Source organism: Artibeus jamaicensis, unplaced genomic scaffold, assembly GCF_021234435.1.
Source record: "Artibeus jamaicensis isolate MK-2021 breed Jamaican fruit bat unplaced genomic scaffold, CSHL_Jam_final contig_484, whole genome shotgun sequence".
Lineage (NCBI taxonomy): Eukaryota > Metazoa > Chordata > Mammalia > Chiroptera > Phyllostomidae > Artibeus > Artibeus jamaicensis.
In genome coordinates, this window is record NW_026521859.1 from 1,889,901 (window position 1) to 1,903,016 (window position 13,116).

General features: G+C 37.4%; 1 protein-coding gene across 2 annotated transcripts in view; it reads right to left on the bottom strand.

The window, feature by feature from the left end:
- The window catches only part of MLIP (muscular LMNA interacting protein), a 260,956-nt gene that overhangs the window by 26,746 nt on the left and 221,094 nt on the right, over window positions 1–13,116 (bottom strand). For both annotated transcript variants that reach the window (XM_053668359.1, XM_053668358.1), the window contains one exon: window positions 9,696–9,902. In XM_053668359.1, coding sequence (XP_053524334.1) covers window positions 9,696–9,902 — 207 coding nt within the window. The remainder of the gene's footprint in view (window positions 1–9,695; window positions 9,903–13,116) is intronic.

Genomic DNA, 13,116 nt, shown 5'->3' on the forward strand with positions numbered 1-13,116 from the left:
ACGGGCTTTGTGAGAGGAAAAGCAATGACAATCAAGTACTTAGAAATATGTCAACATAAACAGTTTTTCTTTATGAAGTTATTTTTCATATTAAAGTTCATTTCTTATGCTGAATCATTAAAGAATTTAAGAGGCTAAAGTGCAAATTTGCTCTCATAGAGGAAGCATAGAATTTTTGATGAGGTATAAACTTTAAGATCACCCAGTTCAGTGCAAATTCTGAGTTTAAAGTTTTAAGTGAATCTCAGCAACTGATATTTTTCTAAAGCTCCTACATAATTTTGACGCAATCAGCCCAGTTTAGATCCTAGATCAAGAGTTTTGGGACCAAACCTTAATAACCTACTATTACAGATGAGGAGGAAAAAAACACAGAAAGAGTGAAGGATGTGACACATAGCATTTATATAAATTAAATTATATGCACACAAAATAACAACTTTTGAAAGAAAATATGCAAACAAAAAGTGCATTACTACACTTAACTATGGAGAACAGAGCAGAATGAGTAATCAGAATTAAAGGGAATATATATGTGAATGAATTGAAAGCTTCAAAGGAATGAAAGACATTTTAGGTGAAAATAATGTCCTACTAGTCAGGTTGATGGATTGTTTCTTCACTCCAGCATCAAAATTCTACAAGTAACAGCTAGCATGCTGAAAAAAGATGTAAAACTGAGTACTGAAATGGGAACATGGAAGTTCTACTGGCACATGTCACTTGGTCCTGGTTATACTCCCATGACAGAGACCCTATTTCCTATTGCTATGTTACAGGCAAAGAAGCTAAAAGAGTTTAAATTACTTTTCCAATTACAGGTATAGAACAATTCATTATTTCAAGAAAATTAATTTAGCAACTGTTGTCTTGTTAAAAGTAGACTGTGCAGATGAACTTTTAATTGCATTTTACTATCAATAGAGTAAGTGTAGGTATACTTACTGATCAAATCAAGATATATCTAAATGAGAAGGAGCCACTAAAAATAATTGAAGGCATAAAATTATAAAAATATGTATTTGTTGACTGCAATTATTTGTTACATTAGTAGACCTATAGAAATTTTTTTCAAAAAACTATTTTTAAAGTAAAATTTAAAATATAGGAAAACACATATGGTATACTTTCAAAAAGTATATGTCATCCAGGACATATGATGGTCCCACATAGGAAAGTACATGTTCCTCTTTCCAAGTCTTGCCCTGACCTCTAGCAATGGTGATAGTATCCTGGGAGGCTGCAGTTGGGCGTGGGAGGAATGATCAGGGTTGGATGCTGTTCAGGGAGATTAGAGGTCTGTCTACAAAAAATGAATGACAGTTTCATGCTCTGAAATGAAAGCTATAGAGAAAGAAGTGAAGTAAAATGATAGTCACCACCTAGGCCTCCTGATACTATAGTTTTTGAAAACTGAAAGAGAAGATGTTCTTAGAATGATTGTGTATTTTCTCCCAGGGCTTCAGAGCCATCTCTCTGTCTACATGGATTCTATTCTTTCCTATAAAACCTCTCTACCTTTTCCTGTAAATAGAGCCTTTCTGAATATAAAATCCCAGCCTTTCTCCTGCCAACAGATCAGAAAAGTCACCTAGGTTGTGAAGGCTTAGTTCTCTCAGTCCTTCCAGTTCTATTCATGGGCTGGCCACATGTTTTATTGTTTGTTGCTGGTGCACATTGGCACAGACTCAGGGGAGACAAAGAAAAAGACAACTTCCTGTCTACATGGGTTGTAGGAGTGCTCAATCAAAAAAAATGTAATTGGGATTTTAAAAAAAGAGGAAAAGTGTACAAAAGTGAGTATTTAAGTTAAAATAGGAAAGCAATCCAAAAGAATTGGAATTTGTGGTTTACTTAAAAAGACAGGGGTACCTCAAAGATTGTGAGAGTAGAAGATAAAAGAAATGAGGCAGAGGGTGAATAAAAGGATAAAAGTTAAGGAAATCAATAAACTTTCTACTTATATACATTATATGCAGGTTCGGTTTCTCACCTGAGGGCCAAGAAAGTAGTTGAGATGCCCATGGCAATGTATTAGCGATGCCATGAAAGGGATTCTTTCTAAACGAACTGAACTCTTAAAAATAGAAGACGGACTCCAGTAGGCCTTGACCTAGACATCAACAAATGTGTTGTGCATAATGCTTTTATGAGCTTTGAAGTTAAATCCATTGCAAAATGGAGGGAAAGTTGGCAAACTGACTGTGGATGAGACACAATTTTAAAGTAGTAATCCCACCTACTCAGACATATGTCCTGTGCACTTTTTATTGTTCTAGCAGTTGTATGCACCCCGACACATAATATATTAAAAACACAGAAAATTCTCTTCAGTTTTGTTAGCCAAGTTTTGATTTGTAAGATGCTTACTTCAAATTTAGATTCTGAATGTAAGATTTATTAATATATATAATATAAATTCCTATCTTCCCATATCAGCTCAGGCATTGACACTGTAGTACCAGCCTCCAAACCTCAAATGCTTGTCCCTAGTCTTCTTTGTCTGAGGGTTCTTTCTGGTGATCCATACAGCCCTCCCCTAGGAACAGCTTTCAACTGATGACTGTCAGGATTCCCCTGCTCCCCCCCTCAAATCAGCTAATGCTGAGCTGTGTGCTCTACACTGTCTCTCAGAATGCCCCTGAAAACTCAAGTTCACATACTCATACTAGTTACTTGCTTGATGACACACCCTTTATTAGTTATCTTCTCCTCAGTTTCTCACTCCCCTAGCTGGTAATTCCTGGAACCACCTCACAAATTAACTGCTAATATGTGACTACTCTTTTCAGGAAGCCCAAACAAAGCAACAATGGATTCTCATTATCTGCAGTCCTTATGCTCTATAAAGTCATTGCAAACACAAAGTTAAAATACTGAACCATTGCTCCAAGGGGATATACAAGGACTGTGTTCCCACAAGTCTGATCACATTTTTATCAATTCATCAAACATAACCTTGTTTTATGTACATTTCTTTTTATAGAAACCTTTTGTTAATATATATGATCGATCCATTAATAGTGAAGTCACAGCCAACAGCACTCTAACTCGTGCCTGAAGGAAGCTTACAAGAGTTCCATATTTTCTTGGTAAGTTACATCACAGCCTTCTTGCACTTAGAAAACACAAGACAGCATTTTAGCGCTATGCTTTATCACCATTTTAAACAGCAGAGCACCAACCAGAAGCCCAAAAATTCAAAACACATAGTATTAAACAGACCGTGGAAAGGACAACTGTTTACAGCATGAAAACTGAAACAAGAAAGCACAGACAGCATCGCCTTGTTCAACCTCATCTAGGAATATGTGCACAGGCCAATCACAGTTTTCACTGCTCTTCACATGTGCACAAGTGACCATAAAAGCGCAGTGAGTATTGACTTGGGGGACACAAACAAATTTTAGCAAGTAGACAAATTCACAAATGAACTTCTGTGAAGTTCCCTATAGCAGAGGGAGTAGGAACAGAAGAGAAGAGAAGGATACCTAGGGCATCCAAACTAAGGGTTCAGAGAACAGCCTTACAAAGTTTACCTGCTTTAACTTTAAAGCAGGTAAGTTTACCTTTAAGTTTAACTTTATCAGTATACAAGTTAACAATGCTTTCGCATGTATGCTACAGGGGCGCAGAAGTAGCTAACCTAGAGTCAACGAAAGCTGTGCAGGTGAAAAACGAAGGATGCAGCAATTTATTGCATGATTAATGGTCATATACCAGACAAAACTGAGGACCCCCAGCGGATACCAAGAGTCTACATATAGCAGAAAAAGATCAGAGACTTCCGCCAAGATGGAGGCATAGGTGGAAACACCTTGCGTCTGCGCACAACCAAATCTAAGAACGACTATTTTTAACAACAATAAACACAACCAAACCACACAGAAAATCGACAATACGGAGTCCGAAAAAAAAAACCGAAATGCTCAGCTAAACTGGTAAGAGGGGCGAAGCCAGCAGTAGAGTGGGTTGACCAAAAAGATCCCTGACCTGGTGGTGCGCCAGCAGCTAAAGGCACGGATCACAGGTGCGGGCTGGCTGTCTGCGGTAGGTTGCGCATTTGCCTGCAGATAAACCAGTGAAGAGGCAAGCATTGAGACCGACGGCGCGGGGCAGCAGGCTTGCACAATTTCAATCGGATAAACAGGCCAGGGCAAGCGGTGGGACAGACTGGGTGAGCAGAGAGGACCGCCATTGCTCCCTCTCTGACCCCGCCCCCACATACAGCGTCACAAACCAGCGACCAGGTTGGCTGCGACCTGAGAGGCCCCGCCCTGGTAAATAACAAAGGTTCCGCTCCTCATACTTAACAGCGCAAACAGACCAAAAATGGCTCAAGAACAACTCGGAGCCCCAGAGCCGATAAATCTAAGCGATGAAGAAATAGCCAAACTTTCAGATGCACAGTTCAAAACACTGATGATCAGGATCCTCACAGAACTGGTTGATTTTAGTCACAAATTAGAGAAACATATGGAAGCTAAACTAATTGAAATGAATGGTAATGCACAGGAAACCAATAGTAACAGAAAGGAGACTGGGACTCAAATCAAAGGACTGGACCAGAAGGAAGGAAAAAATGAGCAAACAGAAAAGAATGAAGAAACAAGAATTCAAAAAAAATGAGGAGAGGCTTAAGAACCTTCAGGACATCTTCAAACATTCCAACATTCGAATTATAGGGGTACCAGAAGGGGAAGAGGAACAGCCATGAGTGGAAACCTTATCTGAACAATTAATAAAAGAGAACTTCCCCATTCTGGCAGAAGAAATAGACTTCCAGGAAAAACAGGAAGCTCAGAGAGTCCCAAAGAAGTTGGACCCAAGAAGGAACACACCAAGGCACATCATCATTACATTAGCCAAGATTAAAATGGAGAAAATCCTAGAAGCAGCAAGAGATAAGGGGACAGTCACCTACAAAGGAGTTCCCATCGGACTGTCAGCTGATTTCTCAAAAGAGACCTTCCAGGCAAGAAGGGGCTGGAAAGAGGTATTCCAAGTCATGAAAACGAAAGACCTACATCCAAGATTGCTCTATCCAGCAAAGTTTTCATTTAGAATGGAAGGACAGATAAAGTGCTTCTCAGATAAGACCAAATTCAAGGAGTTCATCATCACCAAGCCCTTATTATATGAAATGTTAAAGGGACTTACCTAGGAAAAAGAAGATTAAAAAGTTGAACAGTGAAAGGACAGCAAACTCACAGTTATCAACAACACTCCTAAAACAAAAGCAAACTAAGAGGACAGCTAGATCAGGAGTGAACCATAGAAATAAAGATCACATGGAGGATTAGCAACAGGGGAGTGGGAGGAGGAGAAGGGGGGAGAAGGTACAGAAAATAAGTAGCATAGACAGTAGATTGAAAATAGATAGGGGGAGGGTAAGAATAGTAGGGGAAATATAGAATCTAAAGAACTTGAGATACGTGTTCATGAACTAAAGGGGGGAATGGTGGGGGAGGGGTATGCAGGGTGGAGGGGAACGGAGGGGGAAAATAGAACAAATGTAATGGCATAATCAATAAAAAAAAGTTTCAAAAAAAAGAAAAGAATGCAAAAAAAAAAAAAAGAGAGAAAGATCAGATCCTCCTGCCTTCACATTCCCACACCACCTGTGCTCCCATGCCAGGCACTCCATTAGCTCACTGGAAACTGGATGCAGACTTCAAAAGAGAGAGATTCTCAATGGACTGAAATTGTACTCACTCTCCTGATAGATTCATAAACTGACTCAGATTTAGTCTTGGCTTAAAATAAAAATGATTCTAAATATCCAAGCATCTTGTGCTCTTACTGAACAACTTGGGTCACTTCAGGATTTAACACATATTTATTGCCATACCTGTGTGAACAACCCCATATCAGCATATCACATCCTAGGCAGACGCTAAGACACATAAATATGAGATGACCTATAACAAGGTTTGGCACCGAGATGCCATGGCACAGGCAAGGACTTCGGAAACTGAAAGGAGAAAAATACCACTTTGAACGCTGGTACAGAAGAGGAGAGACAATACGACTAGATCATAAAGTACGAGAACGAACGGTTTGCATAAGGAAGGAGAAAAGGCTGGAAGGTGTTTTATATGAGCAGGATGCATGCATGAGTAGGCTGAACAGTAAGAAATTGCCAAGATGTGCCTGGAGGGAAATACATAAATTGGTTTAAGTAAAGTAGAATGCTAATGAAGAACAGGGAGAGAATACAACATGACAGATTTAACAAAAGGAGAATCCACTGAACTTGGTGAGTTAATGAGGAAAAAGAAGAAAAAGCATAATAGATGAATTGAGTTTGGAGGTTGGGGACTGAGAATTGTGGTATCAATGACAGAGCAGGAAAACCAGAGCAGAACTAGTCTGAGGCAAAATAAATGATGAGTTCGAGGTGACAATGTGATATCCTAGGGGAACTGACAAGCAAGCAGCTGAAGTTATAAAACTGGATCTCAGAGGAGAAGCAGAGCTGGAAATGTGTATTTGAGAATTACCAGCCCTAAGATTAATCAAGATAGCCTGCGACTGGGTGACTGTGGAGGAGGTAGAGGAGGAAACGTGTCCACGAAGGGAACAAAGAAGGAGCCGTCAGAAAGTGGGAACATAGATACTATCTCCCAAGAGCAGAGCAAGGAGAAAGATTCAAGAGTTTATGATCAACTGTGTCAATTGCTCCATGTGATAAAAGGACGGAGGAAAATCAGCTGAGTTTGCTGACAAGTGGTTTATACTTCAGAGAACAGTTTTGTAGAGTGGTTGAGGTGAAAGGAAGAATGCTTTCCAGAACAGGTTAGAGAGGAGGAGATGGAGGAGGATGCAGATAACGGCTATTGATCGCTTGGAGAGAAAGCAGGTCTTGAAATTACTGGGTTTGCAGCATCACCAAGGAAAAGGATGGGGGAGTTCTTCATTTTGTTTTCTTTTTTGAAGTTTCTGAACACAAAGAAGAGGGGTCCAGTGGAAAAAAGGTCAAATGAAAAATTCAAGAGAGTGATGGAATGACAGTGGGCAGGCCAATTAGTAATAAGACCTAACTTTTATATAGTTCTTTTTTTTTAATCCTCACCCAAGGATATAATTTATTGGTTTTAGAGAGAGAGGAATGGGGTTAGAAAGAGAGAGAGGGAGACATCAATGTGAGAGAAAAACACTGATCAGTTGCTTCCCCTGTGTGCCCTGCCCAGGGACCAAACCCACAACCTAGGTATGTGCCCTGACCAGGAATTGAACCCACAACACTTTGGTATATGAAACACTTCAACCAATGGAGCCACCAGGCCAGGACTCTTCTGTGGTTCTTGTTCTGTTCTAGGCACTGTTCTGAGTGATTTGCACATATTAGTACACCTTAATATCCTAGTCATCTAATAAGGTGGATACTATTATATTGATCTTCATTTTATAGATCAATAAATGGAGGTATACGGAGGGCAAATGACTCACTTAATATCACTATCTGGAAGGAGCAGTGTCAAGAGATGAATACATACATACAGACATCATTCTTTTATCCACTGAGCTATATCACTTTAAAAAATTACAGAGTAATGACTCTCTTTGTGTGACTGGAGGAAAGATAGGACACACTGGCTTTTTTAAGGTAAAAAAGGAAGTACCTGCACATCATCATGAACGATGTGACATCATATAATACAGTTCTGTCTTGAAAGTAAGAGAAGAAGGCAGAGTTCAGGGTAAGGATTTAGAAGACACTGAGTCTGATGAAGATTTAGAGGAGAGAAGCTCAGCTTCAACAGGAGAATAAAACCTGTTTAAAACCTTCTATAGCCCCAGTTGATGAAAGACTATCAGAGTTAGTTAAGTCAAGTTCAGTGTGGCTCTCCTGGGGGAATGGTGGGAAAATTAGAGTTTGGAGATGAACCTAGCAGGTAAAGCTGTAAAATCAGGCCTAGCTGAAATGATATTAGGGTATTGAAAAGAAGTTAATTTAGATGGCAGATTGTATTTTATAATGCTAGGCAAGAAGCTATTTCGAGTAAGACAGATCTTGATAACTCTGCATGGTCTTGGCCCGATATTTAAGGTTGGTAAACATCAAATTTGGTAATATATATATTTTCATAAAAACAACTGAAGTACAAGACTAAGCAGTTGAATCTTCCATCAGAAATACTGTTTTAATATATTATTATCATTTCAGATGTTTCTTTTTTCAATATCAATGAATCTGAAACTCTGAATAATAAAATTTATTATGAAGATTGTGTAGACTGAAAATAGTTCTGCAACCTCAGATGTCATTTGCATATATTGTTTTTCACAGAGTGACCAAGCACAGACTCAAAATGTGGAAGAAATGTCGACTCTATCCTTGCAGAACAGTTCTAGAAAGCACCACCAAAATAACAAAAAACTGGGCTGTTTAATAAGGTGAGCAAGATCTATGAAAGCAACTATAACCCCATCCTAGATGACCGCTTATAAGAAAATGATGTTATTAACAGCACTGTTAACTCCATTGAATAGCTAAATACATTCCATGGATGTGGGCAAGCATTCAATCAGAAAGAATTTCACATACTATAAAATCATTAAAAATAATATACTTCCTCTGAAATACTTCTTTTTTGTACACTAAGAGTAGAAAACAAAGGTTATAAAAAATGTCATCCTGAACCTTGCCCCAAAACATTTTGTTTGAGGAAAATAGATGTTTTGAAAGTTTAATTCATGGTTCATCATTCAGTTGTGATAGATGTTATTAAATATAAACAGCAAAAATTTACCCCAATATTGTATCAACTTTTTAGATAATTGTTTGTGTTTAGACTGGGTTTGTGAACATTTTGTAAAAAAATGATTCAGGGCCCAAGTAATATTGTTCTACTTCATTCTGGAATATATGGCCTTGGCAGATTTTTAAGTATAGAGGTATATTCCATAAGATACAGAGAATTTACAAAATAAATGCTTTAAACAAGATTTTGAACTTTAAAAATAGATCCAATTGCAGGTTGATTTAGACAAGTCAGTTCTTCTGGGAAGCACTTTGGGTCTCAGAGCCCAGACTGGCCAGGGTGTCCTTACAGTGACGCTCACAGTGACCCTCAGAGGGGCGAAGGGCATCAACACCTGCACCCAGTGTGGTGCCAGCTGCTTGCTTCTAATAGAAACTCCATGATTTGTTCCAAAGCCAACCATAAATATTTTTGCTTCTTTTTAAATATATATGGATATTTATGGTACTAACACCTCATTATTGTTTATGTACCCCATTACTATAAATTATGAAGCAGATAGACACATTTTACAGGTACCTGTTGAAATTCTAAGTACTTTTTGCTCATTGACCGCAATTTTAAGTGCTTCCTCCTGAAGGCATTTAATTCAAAGAAGCTTTTAAAGAACATTTAATTAAGACTAGAAGATAAGTTAATAATGGCAACTTGTAAGGTTTTGGAAAATTTCTTGGGATTTCCACCCCGGGCTAGAACATGAGACAATGAGGAATGCAAATCAGGAAATGACTTGAAAAGGAAAATAAATATTCAATAACTTCCCAAGGTTAATTATTATCTTTTTGTAAGGGCATGTGCCTTAATGCAAATATTTAATATTAATATATTTAAATAATCTTAATATATGTTTCCTGCACACTAAGGTTTGAAAAGTTTAGCATAAAGAAAGTTCACAGAATAATTCCCCTTTCAGCAGGGAATTCTCACCTTATTATATGCGTTGTGACTAAACAGGGTGTGGGAATTTTCCTGTTCATCAGTCAGTGAGAAGGAAGACAAATGACTGAAGGGTCCTGGGGTAAGACAGTCGGCATGTGAGAGGGTCTGTGGATGCAGCAGGGACTTAGCAGGAGGGTAGAGTTTAGTCTGATATAAAGGATGGAGAGAAGCAGGCTTGTGAGGGGCTGTCACCTCCTGGGAAGAAGAAATGCATAAAGAGTACATTAGTGGACAAAAGTCAAACTTACTTAGAGTTCAGTCTAAATATTATAGACGTTATACTGGAATTTCTTACAAGTAAGGAGAAAGTCTATTCTCATACTCAGGTCTCCCACAAGACCCCTGCTTTTATGATGTTGGTTTTTTGCTGTTGTTTTATACAATAATTCCTGTCAGTCTCCTATGTCCAGCCTCTTCTACAGAGCTAAAAAAATGTCTGCAGTGTGTCCTAGTGTGATAAAAAGCTGCCAAGGTTGTTCTTTTTGACAGTATTGAAAGGAGAAATATTAAAAAAAAAAGAGAGAGCTCATCCCAAAACGGGGAGATGAGATTAGAAATTCTTCATTGGAGAGGTACGTTAACAGTGGGAATTAATTTAAGGTTGCTTCTGATTAGGACCAGAAAAAATCAGGTGAGAACAGGGAAGGCACCGAACAGGATATCAGTATCTGATCAGGAGCAAAAATACTAGTTTAATTCATGGTACAGTAAATTGCTGAGTTGGGTTGAGTATGGGACCAAGGAGAGGTGAATCTAGAATGAATGAATGAGGTCTTTAATTGAAGGCAATGTGTTGCTACGGAAAGTGCAGACACAGAAAACAGACGATTCAACTGTAGAGAGGAGAGGTTGTGAGGTCTTAATCTGAGTGAGTCTTTACCCTGGAAAGGGGATTAATGCCAATGACTTTGAGGAAGTTACAGAACAAGGTCATGGGTTATATGAAAGGAACAAGGAAACCACCATAGGGTAAAGTCTTAAGCCTACAAATTAAAGTTGCAAAAAGGGTCTATCAACATAAATCTCTATGAAACAGAAGGGCTACTTTTTTGGCAGATACATAAGTACCTCTTACATTTCAAGCTGAATTCACTTTGCCAAAACCATGTATTTTAAGCCATTAATTGATTTTCCAAAATTTATGTTGAATGTGTTTGCTGTATCAGTAGATGCTCCCCCACTTTTTTTAAAGCAATAGGTTCGAAACTTACTTTGCAAACTTACTTAAAAAAAAAACTCTCAGAAAATTTAAACAGGTTAGAAAATTATAATTTTAAGGTATTTAAGTTTGTAAAATTGAGAGGTTTAAACCCTCTGTACCTTGAAACAGTGACTAAATATGTTTTATTTTTATTAGTTTCTTGTTGCGCTCCAAGTGTTTATTTTACATGTGAAGATAATACAAATAATTTCACACATACATATGACAAGTATATACTATTATAAAAGTGATAGCACTTACATCCATTATCTTCATTTTATTTGTTTGGATTTTATTTTACACTTACTAATAGCTTTGGAGTATTTCTGTGTCAGAACATGAAAGCTTTGGATTTCCTACTGAGACATATTACTGTGTTATCTCATTGACTATAATTATTATTCAGTTGATTCTCTTGGAAGCTCCATGTATAGCACCTAAAACACTGAACCACCTAACATAATGATAAATTTACCTCATCTTTGCCAGTTCATATACTGTTTATTCCTTTCTTTTGCCTAATTCCATTGGCTAATACCTCTAACATTATTAAATAATAATAGTTATGTTAGTGTGCAATATTAAAGGAATACTTGTAGTGTTATCAGTGAAAGATGGCTTCTAGATGAAAGTATGTTCTAATTTTGTTTTATTTCTCAACCAACTATTTCATGATTTTATCAGCAATTAATTACATTTCTTAATCAGTGCAAAAGTGGTTAATATGAAAATTGAATAGCAAGTACAAGCCTCTCTGGGTAATGAAAAGGCAGCATTGTTGAGAGTTGATGGTGCCTAGGGAAAGATGAACTAAACAAAGTCTTGGTTTATATTCTGGCTTCAGCTGTTCTTGGAGAGTTTGAGAGTTCATTCTGAAGATGTCTGCATGATACATGGGAAGCAGAGGGTTGCCTGCATGGGGGAAATCTGATGGCATCCAAGTGAACCAATTGGGAGTAAAATGTGTGGTGAGTTGTGCTGGTGTTTTATGCTTCTGAGCTCATTGTGACCACCCTCCACCTCTCAAGAGTCAGTTAAACCTGAACGCATCTGAAAGGTAGGGCCAGGTGGTATCGGCTGCTCCAGGAGGGAAGGAGAACAGAATTTTATCCACACTTGGAAAAGCCAAAGAGAGTTAAGAATCTTGACCAGACTTGGTGGAGCACTATATGGTTGACAATATAGAGCAAAGGTGGAAGAAGGGTCCTCGACAGGGGCAGCCTCAACGTAGACATCACTCGAGATACCTGTTCCAGTCTGTGCTAGTTGTATTCTAAGCTTTGTATAAGTTCTTATCCTGCGATTCTCTTTACCAACATACTGGAAATTTTCTTTGCCTATCTCTTGTGTTCAGTCTCCTCTTTTAAGGGTCCCATAGCTTTCTTTTTCTTGGTTTCTCTCATATGTACTTACTCTCATAAGCCCTAAAGAAGCTTCCTGGGGGGAAAAATGGAGTATTAGAAGCAAATTTTTTACATCTTGCAGGTTGAAATTTTTCTTCTGCTCTTGCTTTTAAGTTTCGTGATGTAGAATTTTAAGCAAAAGGATGTCCTTCAGAATTTGTTACACTAGAACAGTGTCACTATACTGTTACTAATTTATTTGGTTTTTTTAATGTTGATATTTATGATTTCTACAGCTTTCTGTTTTTTAGTTATCTCTTGTCAATTCTTTTCGGTTCCTTTGTTTTGCTTTTCTAATGCACAGAAAATGTTATGGTTCTTAAAATTTCCACATTGAATGTTTAGTTGATTTATTTTTATTTTTCTATTTACTTATTAAACATACTTACAGTTATAAATATTCTTCCAAGAATGATTTTAACTGTAACCCAAAAGTTCTAATAGACAACAATTACCTTTTATTTTCAAAGTAGAAATTTATTTTGAATTTCTTTTTTAATCAAAGATTTTATGAAAAGCAAATTTTTCAATATAACTGGAGGCAGGGAATTTTTGTGTTTTCTAAATTTGTTTTTATTTATGAATTTTTGACTAAAGACATTTGTGTGCATTATTTTTGTCTTGGCAATTAATAAATTTTTATTTTTGACCTAAAATATAGCCATATTTTGTTAGGACTCCACAAGTATTTTTTTAATTTTCCACATACTCTATCATATATTGAAAATGACAGAGTATTTTATCACTAATATATTTTACTTTATTCTCATCTTATCTCTAGTTATTGCCTTATGAGTATTGATGT